The 22,869-nt window shown below is 46.2% G+C and overlaps 1 protein-coding gene across 1 annotated transcript in view; it reads right to left on the bottom strand.

Moving 5' to 3' along the window:
* Positions 1-22,869, bottom strand: part of LOC119387660 (receptor-type tyrosine-protein phosphatase N2) — a 580,933-nt gene that overhangs the window by 392,065 nt on the left and 165,999 nt on the right. The window contains exons 2-4 of the mRNA XM_037655122.2: positions 20,700-20,750; positions 7,079-7,326; positions 3,919-3,977 (exon numbers count right to left, since the gene is read on the bottom strand). Of these exons, the coding sequence (XP_037511050.1) occupies positions 3,919-3,977; positions 7,079-7,326; positions 20,700-20,750 (358 nt within the window). The remainder of the gene's footprint in view (positions 1-3,918; positions 3,978-7,078; positions 7,327-20,699; positions 20,751-22,869) is intronic.

Below are 22,869 nucleotides of genomic sequence, written 5' to 3'. Positions count from 1 at the left end.
GAAGCATTTCGCCTTCATCGAAATGAAACCTCCGCGGTCGCGATCAAAAACGCGACTTTCGGGTCAGCTAGCAGCTGAACACCGTAACCACGAGACCACCATGGCGGACGTAGCGTAGGAAAACATGAGAGGCACCCAACGGGTATATAATACCTCACATACGCTTATCATCGGGTGCGTGTATGAGATGAAAGGCTCCCAACGGGTATGCAATACCTTACATACGCTTATCATCGGCAGCGTGTATGGGACTAATAAATATGGAGGCAGAGTGCTAAGAAAACCAGATGAAGAAACAAAGAACCAGTACTTGACATTTGTTACTTCTTTCATGTTCACAAAGCCGCACTGCCACAAAATTTGACATGAACCGTGCAACTAATCCTGCCTCATTCATTACGCGTCAACTACCTGCAAGTGAGACGTGGCGCGCCACGCTGCATCGAGGATTACTGTTGCTCATACATATTAGTGAAGTAAACGTAAGCGTGCTAAATGGGAAGATAGCTGCGACCATAACACTAAAACAATTTTCCCCATTGACAACGTCATACAAGATTCCTACAATTGAAACACTGTGGAGATCACTGAGTTGTCCGGTTACCAGCTTTCCCTCATAGATAAAAAGTCGCATAATGCGACGCCTCGAAGGTGTCCTGTGGCAATCACAACAACTTGTAACGTTTGCAACGTACCCGACAGTCCTACGAACAACATCGCATACCTCGCGAAGTTGAACAAACGCTGTCAAAATTAAACAGTACCGTGGCCGCGTCATAAGAAGAAAACGAAGCGCTCTCTGAATGCAACATGGGATATGCAGAAAATATAGGAAGAATTCACCAACTACTCGACCGATCCCCTCCATTGGGTATGTGCTATGAGGAGAGGACAACAACAACAACAACAACAACAACAACGACGACGACGACGACGACGACGACAACAACAACAACTACTTTCCTGGTACACCACCTACTTAACGTTAGCTACAAGACACCATTATGGCTACGGACCACGTATTCGTACCACTAAGTGAAAATGCGGCCTTTTTTTTCCTGCAGCCGACTTTTCTTTCTGAAAGCTGACAGAATGTACATTGTATACCACGTAATGCGGAATAAAACTTGACCGTACTAGAACACCACATGCTGTCATTGCAAACTCCACTGCTCATATTGTTTGCTATTCGAGACAGGAGCTTACGGTCGCCAGAGCTAGTCGTAAAATGGCTGCCTTGTGCAATCACGGCGACAGTTTGCGCCATTGGCATGGGCGCATGCAGAATAGTGCACGCCGCATACCGTTTGTTGCTCTGTATCGTACATCTTCGAACGGCAGACTCCTGCTTGCGACATTTTGTCAATTTTGTCAATTTTGCTGCGTCAAACTCGCACTGAGCGACGAGGACGGAAGGAATGAACAATCGCGGTAGGAAAAAGATCAAGTAAAACAAAGGCACTTTGTATGACCTTCAGTCTTAAGCAAACCTGTCTAGGAACGGCGTTACATAGAGAAAAACAGGCGCTTATATGTGACGGGCAAGAAAGGTGGGGTAAATGGTAGACAGAGAGAGAGAGAGAGAGAAGTTGTTTCGGAAACATACAAGCTCGAAAGAAAACACAGAAAAGCCGAGCGAGGGCGAAGATAGGCGGAGGCGGTACGCAGCATCCTGAAGCTCAGACTGCGAAGCAGTCGAAGCGAGGAAACGGATACGCGGGCCCCCGAGCCACCGGCTCGGGTATCCTGCGGGAAAATTGCCTTTTCGGCACCGAGACGAGCCGCGGCTGGAAAGGGAAGAGAGACGAGCCGTGGGCTGCCGAGACCGATCTGCGCCCGTGGCTGGGGCCCGCTCTGCGCGGACACTGTTGGCCGGTGGCAGTCGCCGAAGACTTCGTACGTCGCCACGCGACGCGAGCGAGGAAGAAGGGTGACGACACCGGCCGACGTCGTCACACTGTACAGGATCGAGCTGCCGCACCGAACCGCCCAATAAGAGAAACGAACGACACGCCACGAAGCAGTGTGAAAAATCTAGCCGAAAAAAGAGGAGCAAAAAGAAGGAGAGGGGGTTAAGGAAATGAGAAAAGGAGGTGGCGAGAGATACGCCCGATGACTGTGGCGACACTGACGGCAGCAGGGAGCACGAAGGTAAGGGTCGGGAGAGAAGGGGCTGTTGTACGGCTGGAACTGGACAAGAAGACGAGGCCCCGGCGTGGCATCTAATTCGGCTCCGAGGAATTCGCGAGATTAAAGGGACAACGGTTTGTTTAGGAGGCGTACGGCGGGCAAGCGTAATCGTATACCAGGGTGGCAGAATGCTTTTTCTGGTGCTCTACGCTTTGTTGTTGGTCTAGTTATGCTCCCTTTGCGTTTCTTTCTTTCTTTCTTTCTTTCTTTCTTTCTTTCTTTCTTTCTTTCTTTCTTTCTTTCTTTCTTTCTTTCTTTCTTTCTTTTCTTGTACGTGCCGTTCATGGCGGCGTCTGATAGACAACCATGACCACTTTCGCGTAGACGCCTTGCCTTGTAAGAAAGACCGAAGTCTATGCAAACCTATTTTGCTTGCCTCCTTCCTTCGGTGTTTATCTTTACTTTAGAGTAGAAGGAATGCATGGCGGTGTAGAGTAAAGGTCGAGTGACTGGGGAAAAAAATTAGTTCGACTAGGACTGATGGCATCGCATCGACGTTCTACAAGCACTAAAGAAAACAAGAAAAGAAACGATCAAGAACACTAGATGGCATGTAAATGAAAGGGCGCAAGTTGTACAACCATACTAAACTCTCCGGTTGACGTCCTACGGAAATGTGGTACTCTCAGCCAATGGTTCAGGTTATAGTGAGAACTTAAACAGAAATTTCCCTGAAAGTTATTCGACGCGTGACGATAACGTATCGAAGAATGTAACATTCTGCACCTTTGAGTTTCCGTGATTCGTTCATTACGCACAGCGCGACAGGAACGAAGAAAAAAAAGCCGAGACACACATACGACGGGACACAGCGCAAACTATCAACTCAACTTTTTTATTCGAGAAACGTGTTTATATGGGGATCCGTTATAACCCACGTCCTAAGGTTATCGCGAGACACCTTCTGCGCATGCTCATCGACTATCGCGCGCCACTTCCTCCGTAAGTACGGCTGTGATCTCCCAATGACGTACGAGCGCACATGCTACCCCTTTCAACAAATTTCTTTGCACTCGCTCTCGTGACAGCAAGAAATAGACCAAAATGAGCACATATGCCTCAGCTCGCGCTCAGGACAAAGTATTAGATACTCTTTCTTTAAATATCTTTATTGGTATCGTCTAGATCAGCCTTTATTTGGCCGCCGTTTGGCTTAGGACACCACTGAATCGTCTGGGTGTTTAATACGAGAGGGCGTCATATATAGTTAGCGTTCGTCGTGCATTGACTGTGCGCACCTCTCTAACTTCATTTCTCGCTTAAGTGCTGTATACGATGAAGGCGTGGTAAAATTTTGATTGCGCTTAACGTCTAACGTGGCCTCGAGGAGCGGTGGTGCATGAAAAGGGGGCATAACGCATTGTTATGATGAGCTTATGTATTTATACTTATGACCATATATTCTTTTCGATTCCAAGAAAAAACTTCAGCGCCTATTCTATAGAAATGCATTAGAATTACCTATATTTACGTCTAATTAGCAGCAGCTAGCCAAAAGTAGTCGGTGCTAACTAACATTACCTAACAGTTGGCTCAAATCGGCAACTGCTGATATTGCGAGGCTTCACACAGTGCGCTTTAAACAAACACGAACACTTTTTTTTCGTCTAGCGCCTCCTAATGCTGGCGCACTATAAAAGGAAGTACATGTTTAAAACTGGAAAGCGCTAGAAGCCCTCTAACAAGCTCCCGCAGTAACCGTTAACCGTAGCAACGAATAGTACTCACTTGATGAAGGCCAAGTCATCTGGGCTCAGGTGCTCAAGCTCCATCGCTATTTCGTCGGACTGAAAAGGGAGAAGACATGAACGGAATCAATATCCATCATTTCGTGTATATTTACCTCCCTTTCCGACAGATGTAATCGCGCGTGGCCTGTCATGATAATGTTTGGATGAGCAGCCAGGTGCTGTATTCCAGACCGAGAACAAGGCATGCAGTACTCACAGAATGAGGCCCGTCAAATTAGGGCTAAGTAATGCACGTACTTTCGTTCATACCATCCTTGGATTGTGTCACACCGCCGTAATAATGGCTCGTACACTCATATTATAGCCAATGTCTCCCTTACTGGACACAGCCACAGTGACACGACGTGGTTATCTCGAACAACTGCACATACCAGTTGTTATACTTAAAGTTCTGATGCCGCATCTCATTCCGCGAGCACTTTACTTTTCTTCACCTTACTCGGCACAAGATACATTGAGAAACTATATGTACACAGGCGTCAGCGTTACCTGCATTGTGCCAAGGTTGCGGGCACAGAACAACGTAAGGAGGGGTGTTGACGACGTTTAAAAACACCTCACGAAGTACGAAACTGGTGCAACACTACATTTTTTTAAATATAGTTCTTTGCAGTCCCGTTGTTGAGAATAAGTTGCCCTCATGCAGCCACTGGTCCGTGAATTATCACGAAAACGCAAGACATGCCCAGGCCCTTAGAGGAATTTTTTTATGTCCAGGTTGGCGCTTATGGCTGAAAGGGTTAATCTGTAGAGGTTGGAATTAGTACGCCACATCTTTAGCATAAAAAAAAAACTTATTTCTTAATGTTAAGGGGACAAGCAAGCAAAAAATTAAAGCCAGTTCGAGCCCAAGTGAAAGCTTGGTGCCCTGACGCCTGGAGAACTGCGAGCGTAGTTCCCATTTTCAAATCCGGTGACTCATCCTTAGTCTCTAATTATAGTCCCATATCCCTAACGAGCATATGTCGTAAATTATTAGAGCGCATCATATCATCCACCGTCATAACATTTCTAACAGAACACAACTTCTTTTCCAGTAACCAGCATGGTTTCCTTCGTGGTCGTTCATGTGAAACACAACTATTTGAATTGGTGACTGACCTTCACGAAGCCATTCATGGTGGATTAAAAATTGATGCTATATTCATTGATTTTGCGAAAGCATTTGACAAGGTTCCGCACATCCACTTAATAATGAAATTAACGAATCTTAATATAAACAGCAAAATCGTAAAATGGATAAATAATTTTCTAACCAACCGCAGCCAATCAGTCTGTGTGAATGGGCACACATCTTCACTTTCGCTTGTAAAGTCTGGTGTTCCCCAGGGATCGGTCCTGGGACCAATTTTGCTTCTCATTTACATCAACGACATTGGACATACCTTATCATCTACAATCAGGTTATTTGCAGACGGCTGCATCATCTACAGACGAATTGACAACATCCAAGATAATAAGTCATTACAGTCGGATCTCGATAAACTCGCATGTTGGTGTCACCAGTGGCAAATGCAAATTAACGCTTCTAAAACTAAGGCCATGACCTCCACAAGAGCGCCTAAATCAGTACTAAGCCATTACGAAATTCAAGGTGTCCCCATTGAAAAAGTATCCACATTTAAATATCTCGGAGTTAATTTATCTTCTGATTTAACTTGGAACGAAAATATCATAACTAGTAAGACATCCAAAACACTTGGCTTCATTACAAAACCTATACTTGGCAAACTCTTCCACCAAATTGTTAGCATACACCACATTTGTCCGTTCAAAGAGAGAATATGCATCCATCATCTGGAACCCACATCAATCATATCTGATCGATCAACTTAGAATCAATACAAAATAAAGCGGCAAGATTTATTACCAAGAAATATTCGCGCAACTATAGCATTACAGATATCAAACACTCACTTTCATTGCCCTCTCTTCAAAAACGCAGACTACTAGCACTGTTATCACATTTTCACACATTTTATAATAATAAAGCCCGGTTCCCAGCGTTTTGATTACGCACTCAAAGTACAGCCTTTCATTGCACGCACTAATACGTATCAATATTCACCATTACTTCTAGCCATACATCACTGGAACGCACTACCGAGGGACAAAGCTTCAATCATTGATCATGACGCTTTTGTTAATAGCTTGAAGATTTTCTTGAATGTATGGCTAGCCCATACATGTGGGTATGTGTATGTATATATACAAGTTCTTTCTTTCCCTTTTCATTGTACAAATCGATTTTTTCAGCTCAATTTTCATTGTATCTTTATTTTTCAGTGTATAATTGGAGTGTTCTTTTTATCTCTCGCTCTCTTTAGCATCCTTGATTTTGTAACTTTGTCTTAACAATTTGATTTATATGTTACCAATCTTCTTGCACCCGGCCTTGTTAATAGTAGTATGTTTTATATTGTTTACTAGTTTCAGTGTATATTACCAATGGTCTTATTTGCAAGTTTGTTCATATAGCTGTCTCAAAACCCCCTATGTAATGCCCGAATGGGCCTTTAGGGTATATGAATAAAAAAAAAAACTGCGTAGCATTGACCCGCCTGTGTTTTCCTTGTGTTTATGTTGTGTTTACGTGCTCTTTTCCGTTATTTTGTGTTCTTTTCTTGAGTTTATCTGCTATTTGTTCGTTCCGTGATGTTATGTGGTATTTTATATAATTTTCTGCTCTTTTGTTTTGATTATCTGATTTGTATTGCAATTACGTATCTTCTGTTCTATGATCTCCTTTCTACTGCATTTCTACTGTTTGCTACTGTTTGCCTGGCTCGGGCAGACGAATTAGCCCTTCGACGACGCTGGCGTTCACGGGCAAGCAAGCGCTGGCGTTCCAAAACGCCCAGCCTGCTCGGCTTATGTGTATCGAACGTGGGACCTGCGTGACGCCAACGCGAGACATGAGACTGCGGGAAAACAACGCGATATATAAGACGACAAGGCGGTCCCTTAAACTGCTCCGCAGTTTTAAAACATGCTACGGTTCTGACTATTAGGCTAGTGCATGAAAATGTAAATGAATGAAACTCGCGTTTTAATGCACCCGTCTGGAATAAATGTCCTAGGTATACATTTATTTACATCTTTGAGTGAATAAGGCATAGAGAAGTGACCAGACTCACCACTATGGGCAGCGTGCTGCGCAGTGTCCGCGCGCAGAAGCCCGGGTCGTACAGTCTTCCGTGGCGAATCGCGGAGAGGGCCGATCGCACCACGCACTGGCTGTACACGTGGCGCCAGCGGTAGCCCTGCTCCCAGAGGCGCTCCAGTTCGGACTCGAGCAGCTTGGCGCCGCTCACGTCCAGATCGGGGCGCCAAAGGTCGGCCGCGCCCAGGCGGGACACGCTTTCGCAGCGGCCGAACAGACCGTCTGCACAAAGCACAACACAAGAGTCTCAGTGGCTTCACGCGAGCTCTCAGGGCATATTCTATTCTCCGAATAACAGGAATGGATCAACGGTTCGTGTTCCTTGTTAAACACAACTTAGTGACACCAATAGACAATGCGGCCAAGGACAACGTAGGGGACGTTATTTGTAGTCATTTAACTGTATAAGTATTATATAAATGTAAATAATTAAGGTGGACGAAAAGACAATTTGCCGCCGATAGGGATCTAACGTACAGCCTTCAGATAACGCGTCCAGTGCGCTACCAATCGAGCCGCAGCGGCGGCCGTCCTCCCGTCTACTTCATCCAATTAATCTGGTATTTCTGTGCATGTAGACATAGGAGTATTAGCCAAGTGCCGCTCTTAGGCATGGCGATGAGCGTGGAACATTCTTTTCTGACAGCCGGCGTCCCTTAGCATGTGACGCCAGCTGACAGAAATGGGCAGCAGCACTAGTAGACTAGCATGAATAAGCAGGCGAGAGTCCTGGTCTCAAATGGGCAGCGTCCGCAGTTCAGGAGCCCGTGGACCCTGACCATCACATCACCCTGTCTACCAGAATAAACTGGTCCTCAGGGACAAGTAGTACCGGTCAGCCGGACCTTCATGAAGTAGTTCCTGGCTGAACGGACGTTCTCCGTCCAACCAGGAACGGACACCTTACATACGGCACTTTTCCGGCGCAGTGAAGCACTACGATAACACATCACCATTGATGAGAATTCTCTTCAAATCGATCTCCCGCCGTCAACGCTTCTCGGGCTATTTCTTCCGGACAATGGGCGATTTTTTTTTTTTATTGCGCCATATGTACTCTGGCCCTTAAGGCATAATAATCTTTGTGTGTATATGTGTATTAGATGTGCGCCGTTAGGCGAATATTGTGTATGAAGTGAAGCAACTGTGCACTTTGTATTGCAGGACCACACACCGCACTACCACCGATTTCGAGATCCGGAAAGTACCCGAACAGAATTCACAGAAAGCGAAAAACCCTCATCCACCTGTTTGTTGCACAAACTTACAAGCAAGCGTCGTCAATATGCTATCCTCTTGGTTAGCTGAGATTGTTGAGCGACCGCCACGCAAAGGCGCCCATCCCGTGTTCGAATCCCGAAACAGAAGGAATTTTCCTGAACCGGGAAGCTTTTTTCTCGAGAAATTCACATGGATTTCCTTGCTGATTCGTGATAGAACCGGGAGTGTGAAGATTTTTTCACTTTCATGAACCTTACCTTACCTTGCGGACTTAGTTCTTTAATCACTTAGCCCCAAAGAAGGGTAGCAAACCGGACGTGCATCTGACTGACCTCTCTGCCTTTTCTCCTACTCCTCCTTTGCCATACTCGTTACAGTGTCACAGTTCCCGCTAGCGTGCCCGCATCATCGTGCCAGCTCGGCCGGTCAAGTGGAAATATACTGACCGTACTGGCCGCGTTTCCTTTCGCCTGCAAGAGAACGCCGGTACAGATGCGGCCGCCGTTTACCTTCCGCCGATGCAGTGCAATTACGTCACGCTTCTGCAGATCCCTGTTTCAAATGCCTACGCCGCCTACGCTGGGCACAGGAAACCGGCGTAAGGTTGCAGAGCCCATGGAGTCCCTCGGCGGCCGACGCAGGACCATCCGGCTTATATCCTCCTACCCTGCGCTCCAATTAGGCCAAGCTCGGATAGAGACGGCGTCCCCTAGAGCGCCGAGAAAGCTGCCGGCACAATGCATGGAGGTCATCGAATGTCTGCACGGGATATTCTCGGCTACCGCGTCTCTCAAGTTCCGCGCACTGCTGAAAACGTCGAAGACGACTCATTGGAGACAGAATTTAGGCCAAGTTTCGGCCAATCAACCGCAACAACACTAGCCTTTCCTTCAAGCGACTTCAACTGGTGTCTCCTGTCTTGCGTAGGCACTAAGGTGGCATTGTTTACCGAACTGCATAATAACGATTTCGAGCCGACCAGTGAAGCAGACGTCTTGAGAATTCAAGTGCTTGAGATCATAAGCTTTACAGCGTGCAGACGCTTCAGAAGGAGGGGCAACAAAGTGTCTCGCATCTATGGCACGCAACTAAACGGGCCAGTGCGTCGACAGCGAGCGCAGGAGTATGTAAGGCTGCATACACCTGCATCGACAGAGCAGCGAGAAAATACGGTACAGCACGGATGTCGTAACGGGAACCTCTCGCGCCTCGCCCCTTAAGCCGCGTGGCGACAGCGAGAGAGAGAGAGAGGAAGAAAGGGGGGGGGGGGCGAGCACTGGTACGAAGCGGGTTTTGCGAATCGTAGAAATTTCTCGCGGATCCTGCAGCGTCGGCCAGTGTGCGGGCTTAATTACCGCGCTCGACTAACAATGGGACCACGCGAGGCTTAATCCGCCCTGATGCATCGAGGCCTCCTTTCCCACCCGAAGTCTCCGTTGCCCTCTGCAGTCCAAGCCACGCACCGCCTCACCGGCGCTGCCCCACACAAACTCCGATCGCAGAAGCCTGGCCGCCGGGTCCCACGCTCGCCTATATATACGAGTTCGGCCGCTGCGATGCGCCCGTGTTTTCCGGAGGCGTGGATTTATTAATTAGCTCCACGGGGCCGGCATGACGAACGAAGCTTCATTCTCCCTCTGTGCGATGGGCGCACTCTAGTCAATACTATATAGACCCGGACCATGCCCCCCTTCCTCCCCCCCCCCCCCCCCCCACAAAAAGGTATATACACGTCAGCATACTCGCAAACTCGTCTGCCTTTGAAATATGTAGAATCTACTGGCGATTATTACGAGCTGTCGCACTAGACAAAGCGTCTATGTATGCGCTGTATAGGCGATGGACTGCTTGGATAATGACTTGAAAAATATTGGACTCTACATAAAACGCATGTATTACGTGATCTCTCTAAATTCTTCCGACATGTTCGTATGCCATAAGATAACAAAACGAGAACTCCATTCGAGGCAAAGTAGCGTGTTATGAGAGGCACGCTATAGCGCTCCACGCAAGGTACTTTAATAAGGGTCACTGCTTAGCCATTGCCTATCATTGCCAGGATGGTTAAAAGCAACGACTTAACCTCAGTCCATGACCATTTATATAATCGAGCAGTAGAACGGAGCGATGACTGCAATTCTTTTGTTCCTTTACGCTTATTCGATGCCGATACCCTTTGCACTTTCGCCCCCGTCGATAAAGAGGACGTCGCCGATAGTTATTGGCGATGTCCTGTTTTTGATAACTTGCTGTTTTTGATAACTTGTTCAGGCACGATTTAAACATAGCTTACGCTTCACCTTATGTCTATGACTACCTTGATCAGTTTCATGGGTACCTGCTGTCCTTATGCTGCGTTTTGGGCACCTGCAGCACAGCTGTAAGCGCGAGAGTGTATGTGATTGGCTAGGGATATCACGCGGTGTCGTAAATCGACCGCTATAGATTTCAAATACGTGCGCTCACATTTGACTGAGAAAAGCGAGATCACGTGACCCGCGGGCTCAGGCAACGGCGTTTCAATAAGCGTCTTCAGTCACGTGATTTCTAGCGAGATCACGTGAACTGCACGCTTTGGCAATGGCGCTTCAGTGAACGCCTCGCGTCACGTGATTTGCTGCCGGCGAAGCCGGAATCCTGCCACGTGTACGCTCCCTGTTGTCTACATGACTTCCTTACACGCTCAGGTGCCTTGCCCAGCTTTATTACAATTATTATAAGTCTAATTAATGTAATTAATGAAAGTGCAAATGGCCTTGCCTCGGTTTATTAAAATTAATGTGTGTCTTGAACTCGTGTGATTAATGAAAGTTCGAATTGCCTTCCCGGTATTTTGTAGAGAAAGTCATCAACATCGTCATCATTTCGACCATCATCATCGTCAACAACATTTTATTTTAATTTTATTAGTTTATTCAATCTCCCCTCTGATGACGTGACCTGCGTCACGCGTACTACTACTACTGCTATTCTACGACGCGACAGCGTACCAGCTCGTCCAATAAGTCACTCCTGCGAGATCATCCATCGTTGGCAAGGGTGCGCGGCCGTAGGGGGAGGATGTGTGGCGACAGAATAAATTAGCGAAAAATCCTGATCGCTAAATTTTCGTTTTACTTGCAACAGTACGAATTACACCACACTTCTCCGCGGTCCACAGACATACCAAGCTCATGACATAAGGCTGTAAACCATTACTCATCACGGCGTATTGCCGGGTCAGAACACGATGTATGAGAAGCACTATACTTCATGTTGGAACGATTTCGCTCAATGCAAAACGAAGAAAACAGTCAGTAACGCCGTAAAGTTATCATTATAATAAACTAAGACGTAAAAATAAGGGCACTTGCGACACAAAATCATTATGACGTAAACTTGAAATGAAAATTACGCCCCTCAACTAGCACACAATAAAGCGATGAAGTAACGATGCATAAAAATTGCTCAAAGCTTCTACAAATTATGTTTGCTTAGTAGAATAACATCAGTGTCCGAGTAAACTTTTACTGATAACGAACGCAACACTACAACATCAAGACGATCATGAATGGTCTTCCGGTGTTGGTTAAGTTGTGGATGTTCTATGAGGATGCGTGCTATCCTCAGAAGGTTCCGGGGTGCCACAAAGTAGCTTGTCTGAAGATTTAGATTAGCTTAGATTGAGTAAGGTTGCCTTTGATCGTGCGTATGCAGAAAGCGTTGTATATGATGAAATCGCGCTTGCATATGCCAAGAAAATCGCCACTTTAATTGCGTCACCTCTTATTCGGCTCCATTATAGGTACCCTTGAGGCATATTCTAAGTACATCGGTCTTCACCCGCCTTAAACTTCACAATGTTTGTTTTAAGGAAATTGCGACAAACGCTGTATACACCATACGCCCTTGAAACCTGCATAAATTGGTGCAATGTTACGTGGTGCGCCTACTTAATCGCGTCGCTAACGCCAGGTAGATAGCGGTGGTGCAGAAAAAAATTGGCCGCGTATCTGCGTGCTTCGCTGCAAATGTCGTCGAAAGACGATAGTCTTCTGCCGGCCGTACTACATGAGTCCTCCTCCTCTATGTTGAATCGCAGCATCTGGCTCCTAGCGTCTCATTTGCAGCGCAGGCCAAAAAACACTAGCATTTTCAGCGCAGCGCAAGAAACACAAGGGTCTTTAGAATTACGTATCTATGTATTTTCTAGTAAAAGAACACACCACCTAATACTTACATATTGATGTTGCGCCTCAGGTATATGCGTAACATTTGCTTTTTGATCGACAATGTTCACAAGTATGAACGGCGATACCAGTGCAAGATGGCTGGGCGTTCAGAAAGTGGTTAAACTTTGGCCGGATGGCTGAATCGGGTGAAACAGCCTAAATTTGCAAATATGCCGTCGAATTCAATCGTTCTAGATCTGCAATATTACGGAAACGGTTCGGCTCGATACTTCTTCCCCAATCTCGCACCGATTGTGCAGCCATAGGTATGAAGCCTTCAAGTCGAATTGAGTGCTTTCCGTGAGTCCCACAAATGTTTCCAGGAAAGCCACAGCCTCGAATCTCTTACGATGTTCCTTCATGAACAGTGAACTGGCTGCAACAGTGCGCAGCATGGCGGTGAGCCTTTTCAGCAGCGTGCTCATCCGCACATTTTGTCAGCCCTAGTTCATCGCGAGTAATTTATGCTTGACAGTGAAGCTGCAACGTGGTTAGGACGTGGAAAATAGCGGCGGTCCGTGAGTGCGCAGAAACTACAGTGAATAACCAATGCTAGCACACGCCACCTCGAAGGGTCTCCGCGCTTGCACTATATAGCTTCTTTTCAGGTTTTATCAGCAATATGTAGCTAGGGATTTTACCCGCCGCAGCGTGTATCGCCACCCATAAACTCCTTTAGGTGTCCTTAATATTCTCTAAGCCAACATCACCAAACGCAAAGTTCGAAGCACGTATCTCTTTAAATGTGGCGATAAAGAAATCAAAAGCTACAACAGAACACGCTTCGATAGATCCCTGGTCGTTATAACCACCGGGACCGCATGTTTCAGCTATGCTGGTTAACCATCTATACACGGTATGCTTGGGGGGGCGTTTCTTACATTTTTTTAGCGGTAGCGCTTGCATCTTCACGTCTCTGTTAGTCCTGCGCTAACTATTCTGGGTTTTTTCGCCAAAAGAACGAAAAAGAACAAGAGAGTGGTAGTATTCGTTAGGTTTGCGCAAAGCCGCAAACCTAACGGCAAAAAAAATTTTTTTTAAATTGGGGGGACGCTTAAGCTTCGCCTTCAAGAGTTGAACGCAATAGGGATATCCTGCCCCTAGTGCGCACTTCGAACACTACGAGTGTTTAACAGAATGCGCGAACTAAAGTGTGTGCCTTATGTAATGGGTAGCATGCTTTAAACCAGGGGAATTATGCGCGAGAAACTTTTTCGAAGTTGCGTTGCACCCACTACGTGGTCTTAAAGGAATACGCGCGGTAATGTGCCTTCTGTGATGGGTGGCTGTCTTTAAACCACCAAGTCGTTATGATATTGACATGGTGTGACGCCCGATGGCAATGTACGCTTGTACCACGCAATATTACTGCGATATTGCATCTCGTACTGTGACACCTGTATACAGGACGCGTATTTTTGGGAAGCATGAAAGTTACTTTCAGTACAGCTCCAAGCAGAGGCGTTGCTGTGTGGTAGAACACCTGCTTGCCACGCAGACGGCCTGGGTTCGATTCTCACTCGGACTCAATATTTTTATTATTTATTTTATTTGCAGCTTTTTCGATTTTTCGGTCACGGACAAGATGATGATTTTTCGCTCACAACCAACGGTGCCGACGCCGACGGCGGAATTTCTGCGATACGAGCTCTTTAACGCTATCGCGTTAAAACGCTATCGCGTTAAAATAAAATGTCGCTGGCACAACAAAAAATGTTGCGTCTTCTTGAGAAGTGTTGGTCGTGGCGAGGCTTCTTTCATATACAGAAGGAGCAACGCTCTCGTAGGCAGCTTTAGCTTAGCGCACGGCGGAGCGCCATAAAGAAGGCGGAGCCTTACCTTCCTAGGTAAACGTGCCAGGAAAATTACGATTGCGTAATTTGTGGCTTCGTGACCTCTCCCGCCTTTTGCTTACGTCGCACGCGATAAAATGGCGCCGCAGGCTGTTTTTTCCATGTGCTGATACCAAAAACTGCACCAGTCAGAACTGCTAGAGATGTTCCACTCTCAGTAAACTTACCGGCGAGTCTCCCCACGCTGCGTCACACCGATGACGGTGCGCGGACTCGTGAAAGGGGTATACACTGAAATTTTCCTGCGTTGTAACGGCCATATATCGAATTATGTCCTAATTAGGTACCCTGCCTGTCTGGAATCACAATCACAATTGCATTTTCGTAATGAAACTTTCCCACAGCGGGTACTCGGCTGTTTACGAGAAAGCGCATTTTTCCTACCATACGCAAAGGGATGCTCTTTTGTTCTTTTTCTTCTCAATTTTTCATTTTCCGAGACTAACGTTAATTTATTTGCCAGTGTTAAACCTGTCAGCTTTCGCTAAAACGTACCAGCAGTTTAGTATATATGCACAGTTTCTGAAACTGAAAGAGTTAAGTGGCTTCCTTTTGATAGATTTCATCTCAACAAAAGGAAGTGATATAGGCAAGTACCGTAATGAACCATAACAAAGTGCGACGTTCTTTTTGTTTGATTATTATTTTTATTTTCTTACGTTGGCAGCGTAAATTTGAGTGACCGGGGTGATTATGCCGTCCGATGGTGCCGAGTTCATATATAGACAATTGCAGTTCCAATTGCCGCACATAGCGTACGCTACCTCGCCAATGGTGTAAATTTTCGACAGCGGCGTAATCGTGAACATGTTGCTTTTTCTAAATGTGTTCCGGCCACAAGGCTGGTGGAACCCACAAAAGAAACGCGCGCCAACTGTGGTTAGACGAAAATTCACACAATATCGCTGCCATTGTCCGGTTTTAACGAGCGCTTAGATTACACTGTGGGCAAGGAGGATCGCAGACTGCCAACTGGTGCCTTAATTATCGTGCTTGATTTTATATATTATCATCTAAAGCGAAGCTGTGTTGTATGTCTATGTTCTGGCTCATCGCGCCCGCGGATAAGAGACGCGTAGAGCAACTATTTTAGGCGAACTGTTTAACTTGACCAATCCAGCCTTTTTGAGTCGAAGAAATGGACATGGCGTAAAAGTAAACGTCAAGGTATATGATTTCGCCGACGTATCAGAATGACGAACAATTTTCGAATGACCAGTCAAACACAAAACCACTTGCATAAGAAAGAACGTCACGAAATTTTTGTAGTTTTCGAAACAAGTGGGTTTCTTGAGTACTGCAGCGTTTCATTTTGAGACCGCCATTGGCCGCCGTTGATGACATAACATGCGTCATGCGCACTAGATCCTTCAGTGTATGTCTCTTTATTTCCTCAATATGGTCAATAATGATAATATATAATTTCACTATAGCAACGTTCATTACATTAGACCCACAATAGTCATATCTTCGCTGGCTTCCATCTTTGCAGTTCAAGGGCTCAGCATTTTTAGTTGCTTTTTTTTTATTTCCCGGACGCATGCGCAACAACAAGTTTCTCATTCTAAAAAGACAGGGCGTGCAAACACGGACACAAGAAAGAAGTCACGACACCACAAACGGCGTCTGCGATGTCGTGACTTCTTTCTTGTGTCCGTGTTTGCACGCGCTATCTTTTTAGAACGAATACTTACCAACTAGCTACAGCTCTCTGTTATTCTAAACGAGTTTCTGAAAAACCCTCCCTCTTTTTCCTAAGCTCTCTCCCTTTTCCGATTGTCAGCAGGTATGGGCGTTAGCAAGCGCAATAAACTTTCAGCAGGTATTGAGTTATCCTCCTTGTGTTCTCTCTTGTCTGTGTAATATTAGTTCACCTTAAGGAAGGAAGGATTCATATGAACCAGCTCATGCGCACACCCTTTTATGTACTCTGTGTCGATTAGACACATCCCGTGACAATACGTTCTCATTTAGCGTATGCCCGGTCTGGCGTATACGTGGAGGTAAGACACAAACGAGAACGAGTGTATAGCTTTATGGTCAAATTGCGAACCTAGCCGCCTCTGAATTATCGAACACGCCAGTACTAGTGGGAGGAGCGCACCGATATCCCCACGCGTACACTACACCAATGATAACTAACTATTCGCGCATACGTCTGAGTGAGCGAGACAACTTTATTGAGTATCCTGCAAATTTATGGCCTGGGTCTAGGCCGCGCCAGGGGCAGCAGAGGAACCCTGTCCCTCGGTATATCTCCGGGCTGGCTGGATCGGGCTGGCCAAATTCTTTTGAGTGAATGAGTAGGACTCCATTTTAATTCTTTACCTTGCAGTGGTACATGCGGCATTTCGCAAGAGAAGAGAAGCCCGCGAAGACTAAATGTTAAAGGGAAGCCTATCAAGGACGCATTCGAGTATTTTTTTTTTTAAATCAGGTCTGGACTGAGCCGTATAGCTCTGAATTCGCGCTCCTATTTCCGCTTTGCGCGGTTTATTATTCTCCACTTCTCTCTCTCTTTCTTTCTTTCTTCCTCTCCATATTTGACGCTGTTCACCAGTTCAGGAAACTTGTAAAACTTCGCTTAGAAAAAAAGGACTCCTTCCTGCTTCCTCGGGCCACTGCACCGCCAGGCAAGGTTTCCTGAAACAACACAAGTCGGTCACTCGGTCGGCTGGTCGGGGCACGCGAAAGTTTCTACGGATTCTCGCGTCTTTTCACTGCAATGGCCTCCCGTCAACGATCGCCACTCGACCGGGGCTTCTTTTTCGCATTGGCTTGACCTCCGTCGAAAACGTACAGACCCCTCCCCCCTCCTTCCTCTCTTTCTTATTTTGTTCCTTACCCCCTGCAATGTCCTTTTTACCCGTGGACGACGTGCCTAACTGTTCGAAGTTGCGCAAGCAGTACTGAACCAGTAAACGAAGACCGCGTAACCTCGACTTTCATAAGCCGGCGATGCCACTGATGCGCCGTGGTGCCCCTGAGAAATAGAAAGGAGGGTGAACAACTGTGACATAAGTTTTGGCAGTTCGAGCAGAACGGTGCATGTAGATGCCATCAGCGCGCAATACCGGCGGGAATGTAAGGCTTCCGTGTAAGAAAGAAGGCGAACTTATCGAGAGGATAACACATCCCGACCTTGTTGGTTCGTCATCATAAGGCAAAAACAGCGCACAGATTCTGTGCGTCTTCATAAAGTGAGCGCTGTTTTTGCCTTATAGAGGGGCTATTTGCGTAATGTAAAGGTTGTGGGTTCGGTCACCACCGGTGGCAAGTTATATACATATTTTTTTTCATCCACGTCCATTTCCTGGTATTTCGTGATTAGTGCGTTTTAATGAAACACTGCGAGTACAACACCTAGTGCTTCTTTCTCCGGCTTCATTGTCTAATGGCTTCAAAAGGTTTGTGTGTGTTTCTTTAACCCTGCGTAAAGATTATAAAAATTGGTTAATCTTGAAACTCGTGCAAAAACAAACTTCGTCTTCTTCGGCTTTCTTTTACATAATGGCATCCGACACAAGACTGCCGGTGAGTTCATTCCCTTTTCTTTTTCTTTTTTTTTTTCGTGAGTATCTCTTCGGCGGTCGCAAGATCAGCCATTGATTCCGGTGTTCCTGTTTGCAATGAAACCATCACGTCCGTGTTTCCAGCGAGTGCATCGTTCCTGTTTCTTTTAGTGCTTTAAGAATTGGGCCCTGGGGAAATATTGATACTCCTCTGACTGCGTCAACGTTTCAGTGTACGCACGGTGCCTGTGCTCTGTTAAGCTAAGCGTTAGATAAATTCTTAAATAAGATATAGTTGTTCCCGACTAAAGTAATGCATCGAGATGAGTATTGATGGTTGGATCTCCAATAAAATTTGCCAGGACTTTGAGCTTTCTTGACGAAAGAAGAAACCCAAAGACGCACACTGAGCACTATGTGCCCGGAAAAAATTGCCATAATTATGAGAGCAGCATTTTGGGCTAGTTGGTGTTCCATGACATCAAAGAAATTGCGCGACGAAAACACGGACATAAGAAGACAAGTACACTTGTGTTCTTACGTCCGTGTTTTCGTCGCGCAATTTCTTTGATGCCATAATAAACTTGTAGGGCGTGGGCGGAAAACGCCCCCTTTCCTACGCTGAACGCTAACGTTTTATCCTGCCCCTACAAAGATGGCGGCCGCGACTGTCATTTTAGGGTGAGTATGGCTTCACTCTTGAGGCATAATTTCTACTCCAGCAATTATTCAAGCGGAGCTTGTACTTACCGACCTGTGTAGCTGGCGGTGTTCCAAAAAAAAAAACCTCCTCACTCACAGCTGGCGCGCACCGCAGAAATAATAAATAAAACAAAATAAATTTTCTATCCGCGGCTTAGGTTTGAACCCGGGTCACCGCAGTCCGAAAGCGAGTGTCTTCAACGAGCATGGGCCCCACGCCCGTGCTTGCCCAATGTGAACTGAACTGAAGCATACGAGTGCGTTCTACGGACGATACAAAAATCAATTGGGAATCAGTATATACTTGCTATGGGCGTTTCATTGAAATATTTTGTGTTGATGGACTAAACGCGATCTGCTTCACAGCACGTAAGGTCAATATCAGGAATTGCACATTTCAATATAGTTTTGCTTTCGAGAACATTGAATTCCTAACCCGCGTTTCTATGATTGCGTGATGGTCCTTTTCGTTTGGCTGTTCTAGCGGCTGACGAACGCTAGAAAAGGACATGAAAAGGCGCCATGCCGATTCAGCCCGAAAACTGCGTTCCGGAGACGGACCACTAAAGACAAACAAAATAAACAATAAACAAACAAACAAACAAACAAACAAACAAACAAAGGCAATACGTCAGGCACAACCACGCGAAGAGGCTTGCCCCCATTTCCATGATTGGAAAGCTAGGGCTCCTGATTTTTTTTCAGTCTCAATGTTTTAAGAGGAAGAAACGCCAGATACATCGCCGTCGATGCCTTAAATTTACTGAACTCTTACAAGCAAGAAATTAACGACATTTTAGAGTTGGCAAATTACGGTCCAGCCTGCAACTCCCATACAGCACTGCCTTTAGTTAATAATATTAGAAGAAAGCTGTACTGGCAACAAACTGCAGTAGGCATTTTAACAAACGCTGGTCTTCTTGGGAATAAAGGAACGTACTCTTATGCCAAAAAATAGCTATCAAAACATTCACGATGAAGGTGCCAATTACCTACCGGCTGCCAAGATAACGCCAATTGTTTGCTACGGTCGACTGCATTGGCCAACCGCCTCTTAAGCCCTGCGTACTTATGGGACTCAACCAACTGAAAGTAACCGTGATGTATGCATTGAACCAGCTTACAGCCCGGAATAGCTCTTCCCAACTGGGTCAGCTACCCCGTTCCCATTCACTGCGTGTCAAGAAATTGACAACGTGAAAAACGTCACTCGCTACTGCCGACCCTACAGTGTCTCGATCAACAAAGACTCGATCAACTTTGCAAAGCGCAAAGCGACACCGCACGCATGTGCTGAACAGATAATGCAAACTGTCTGTGCAACAAATGCCAGCGGCACTCGCCGCCTTGGCTACGAGTGGCGCTGGCACACACACCCGAGGGATTACACATACAGAGATACCCAATGAAGTGGACGGGGAAGCGCCCTCCGCCGTATCTCAATTGGTAGAGCATCGCGTGCGTAAATCGAAGGTTGTGGGTTCGACCCCCACCGACTGAAAGGATGTTGTTGTTGTTTTTTTCGTCCACTTTGATCCATCTCAATTTACGTCATAATTACTATACTGCAGTCAAAGACAACAATTAACGTCCCCTGTGCTTTCTTTGGCCCAATTGTCTGTCGGATTAGTTTGCTTGTGTCTAACAAAGAAACGAGCTCCTCGATAAATTCTCCTTAAATTTGTTCATTGTAATTTTAATGTAATTAGGGAGTTTACGTGGCAAAGCCACGATGTGATTACGCCAAAGTGGGGGATTACCAGGTTAATTGAACAGGCAATGTTTTCCGAAGGACAGAGGATAGTACTTCGTGTCTCCTACTCGCATATCGAGGCTACACTCAACTCACTGACATAGAAGGCAAATGGCTGAGCAGCGAATGACACGTAAGAAGTTAGTCAAAAGGCGGCAATGTAGGAAATGTTCGACGGAGTTAAAGCCTAAACACGATGTCCCGGCGGTTTCATCGCCACCGTACATACATTGCTTGCGGGCAACCGAAAGCGGTGCGCATGAAGAACCGATTTGTCCACGGATAAATAAGAGTCTTGAAGTCTTGTCGACGTTGCCCCGGAAGTAGCAAACGAGCTGCTTACCGTCGTAGCAGAATTCGTCCTCTTCGCATAGCGTCTCAACGAAGGAGCAACCTGCGAGAGAAAAGTAAAACGGGGCCAATTTAGACACGGTCACCAGAAATATGCATGATCAACGCCACATTTCAAGCCTCCTCAATGGGACAAGTCTACTACCATCACGACAAAATGCCCTTTTAATTTTTCTCGCAGCAAACAATAAAGCAACCTTTGTTCCTGAAAGTGCGAGAAGCACAGCTTTTTTTTTGAGCGCATAGTAATTCTCGGCATTTGCACCTGCTACTAGATGCCTTTTCTTGCCGCGCTGGACTAGGTCCATTAACGCAGTTGCCTTTTCTGCGTGTTATTCTGACTGTTCAGTTGCAGTGAAGTTGTGCGCGCATTCACTGAAACGAGCTCTTTCTTTTTTAACAGCCAAGCTGTTCTAGCTTCGCGTAAAGTATGAGGCCGTGCCCGAAAACTATAATCACGATCATTAACGGGTATGTGCCACAGAATTTGGGAAGATCTCACTATTCGCCGCTACGGCGTGGCCCGTAATAATCCTGAGAACGAGTACATAGCCGTGTATACTATAGTGTAGCGAGGGGGTGGGAAAGGGAAGTGAGCGTGAGGAGGAGAGATGTGATGGTGAGGGGAAGGGAACGGAGTGGGGAGAGAGTAAAGCGCAGCACAGAAATAATGAGAAAGAGAGAAATAGGGAGAAAGAAATGCAGAAACCTAGAAGTACATTTACAGCGCAAAACCAAAGACGCACCACAAAGAAAAAAACGATACACACAAACGACACACACAGCGCTTGTGTGTGTCGTTTCTTTGTGGTGCGTCTTTGGTTTTACGCTGTAAATGTACTTCTAGGATTATGAACCAACTAGGCCCAAAAGAAGTTTTACTGAAATGCAGAAAGAAAAAGAAAGAGAGACGAAGAGAACATTAACGAAAAAGAAAAAAAGAAGTAGAAAGAGAGAAAAAAAAAGATAGAAAGAGGAAGCAAGCATCGCGTCGTCTAGCGACCAGATACAGCACCACCTGGCCAAGTCGCGCATGCGCAATAGCTAAGCCACGTGTCGCTAGACGTGTCGGTCGACGAGGAGTACGAGCGGCGACGGTCCCGTGCGTCTCTGTGCCAAGCTTTGTACGACTTAGTGCAAACTGCCTGCAATGCAATTTTTTTTTTTCATTTAAGCCACATGCAGGTTTCCATGGCAGCTGTGTATGCCTGCATCAGCGCCATGTTTGCTAAATAGCCAGGCAACCCCCCCCCCCCCCCTCCCCACCGCCTCCCAGTTTTCACTGTATCGGGGATCAACTCATGGTACAATCTTGAACGAATAAACAGCGCGAAAGAGTTTCTTTCGTTCGTCCTCGTTCTTTCTCGCTGTTTATTCGTTCAAGATGGAAGCACACCAGCTCGCCCAGTTAAACGTTCTGATCACCGTACAAGCCAACAGCCTCAATGCCAACATCTGTCAACCGCCTCAATGTGCATTTGGGTCGGTACATTGTTTATTGGAGAACGACAACCAACCACCCACACCACACGCCACTGAGGATAGTTTGAGCGCTGACATTTCCTGACCGATTATGCAAGACAGCAGCCAAGAGACCTCTAGTCTTTCATGACACACCATGAAACAGACCAACCAGCACTCGCAAAGTAAGGGGATCAGGAAGAAAACACTGAAATAACAGATAGACGAAAACGGCTACATATACTAACAGCAATGAGGTTGCCTAAGCGCGTAAAGCTGACTGGAAAAAAAATTAGAATGCCAGCCTCATAAGCCGTCGTAGCGGAGGGCTACGAATACGTTAGTGCAGTTCTGAGTGTTATTCTATTCTGAACAAAAGTGGCCGTGTGCATGTGGTGCTTTTGCTACTGTCCTGCATGCAACCCTTCCCTTCCGCGATACCCAGTGTAGGGAGGAAGACTGGACGTTTATAACCTCCCTACTTCTTACTTTCAAGTCCCCTCCCCCCTTCTCTTTCTCTCTCTCGCTCAGTATCATTTCAAAACAAACGTGAAAACAGCGATATACTATGCAGAATGTGTTGTATACGCTCTTTACATTCGTATTGGGTTTCAGTTCACCCTACTTTCTGTAGATTCAAACAGCTCAGTCAAGTGGTCGCAGAAAGTCTGTTCAACGTATGTTCGAGGCGCTGCCGCGGT

Source organism: Rhipicephalus sanguineus, chromosome 3 (assembly GCF_013339695.2).
Source record: "Rhipicephalus sanguineus isolate Rsan-2018 chromosome 3, BIME_Rsan_1.4, whole genome shotgun sequence".
In the NCBI taxonomy this organism is placed as follows: Eukaryota; Metazoa; Arthropoda; class Arachnida; order Ixodida; family Ixodidae; genus Rhipicephalus; species Rhipicephalus sanguineus.
The sequence above is the reverse complement of the archived record's forward strand: the minus strand, read 5'-3'. Positions and strand labels throughout refer to the sequence as shown.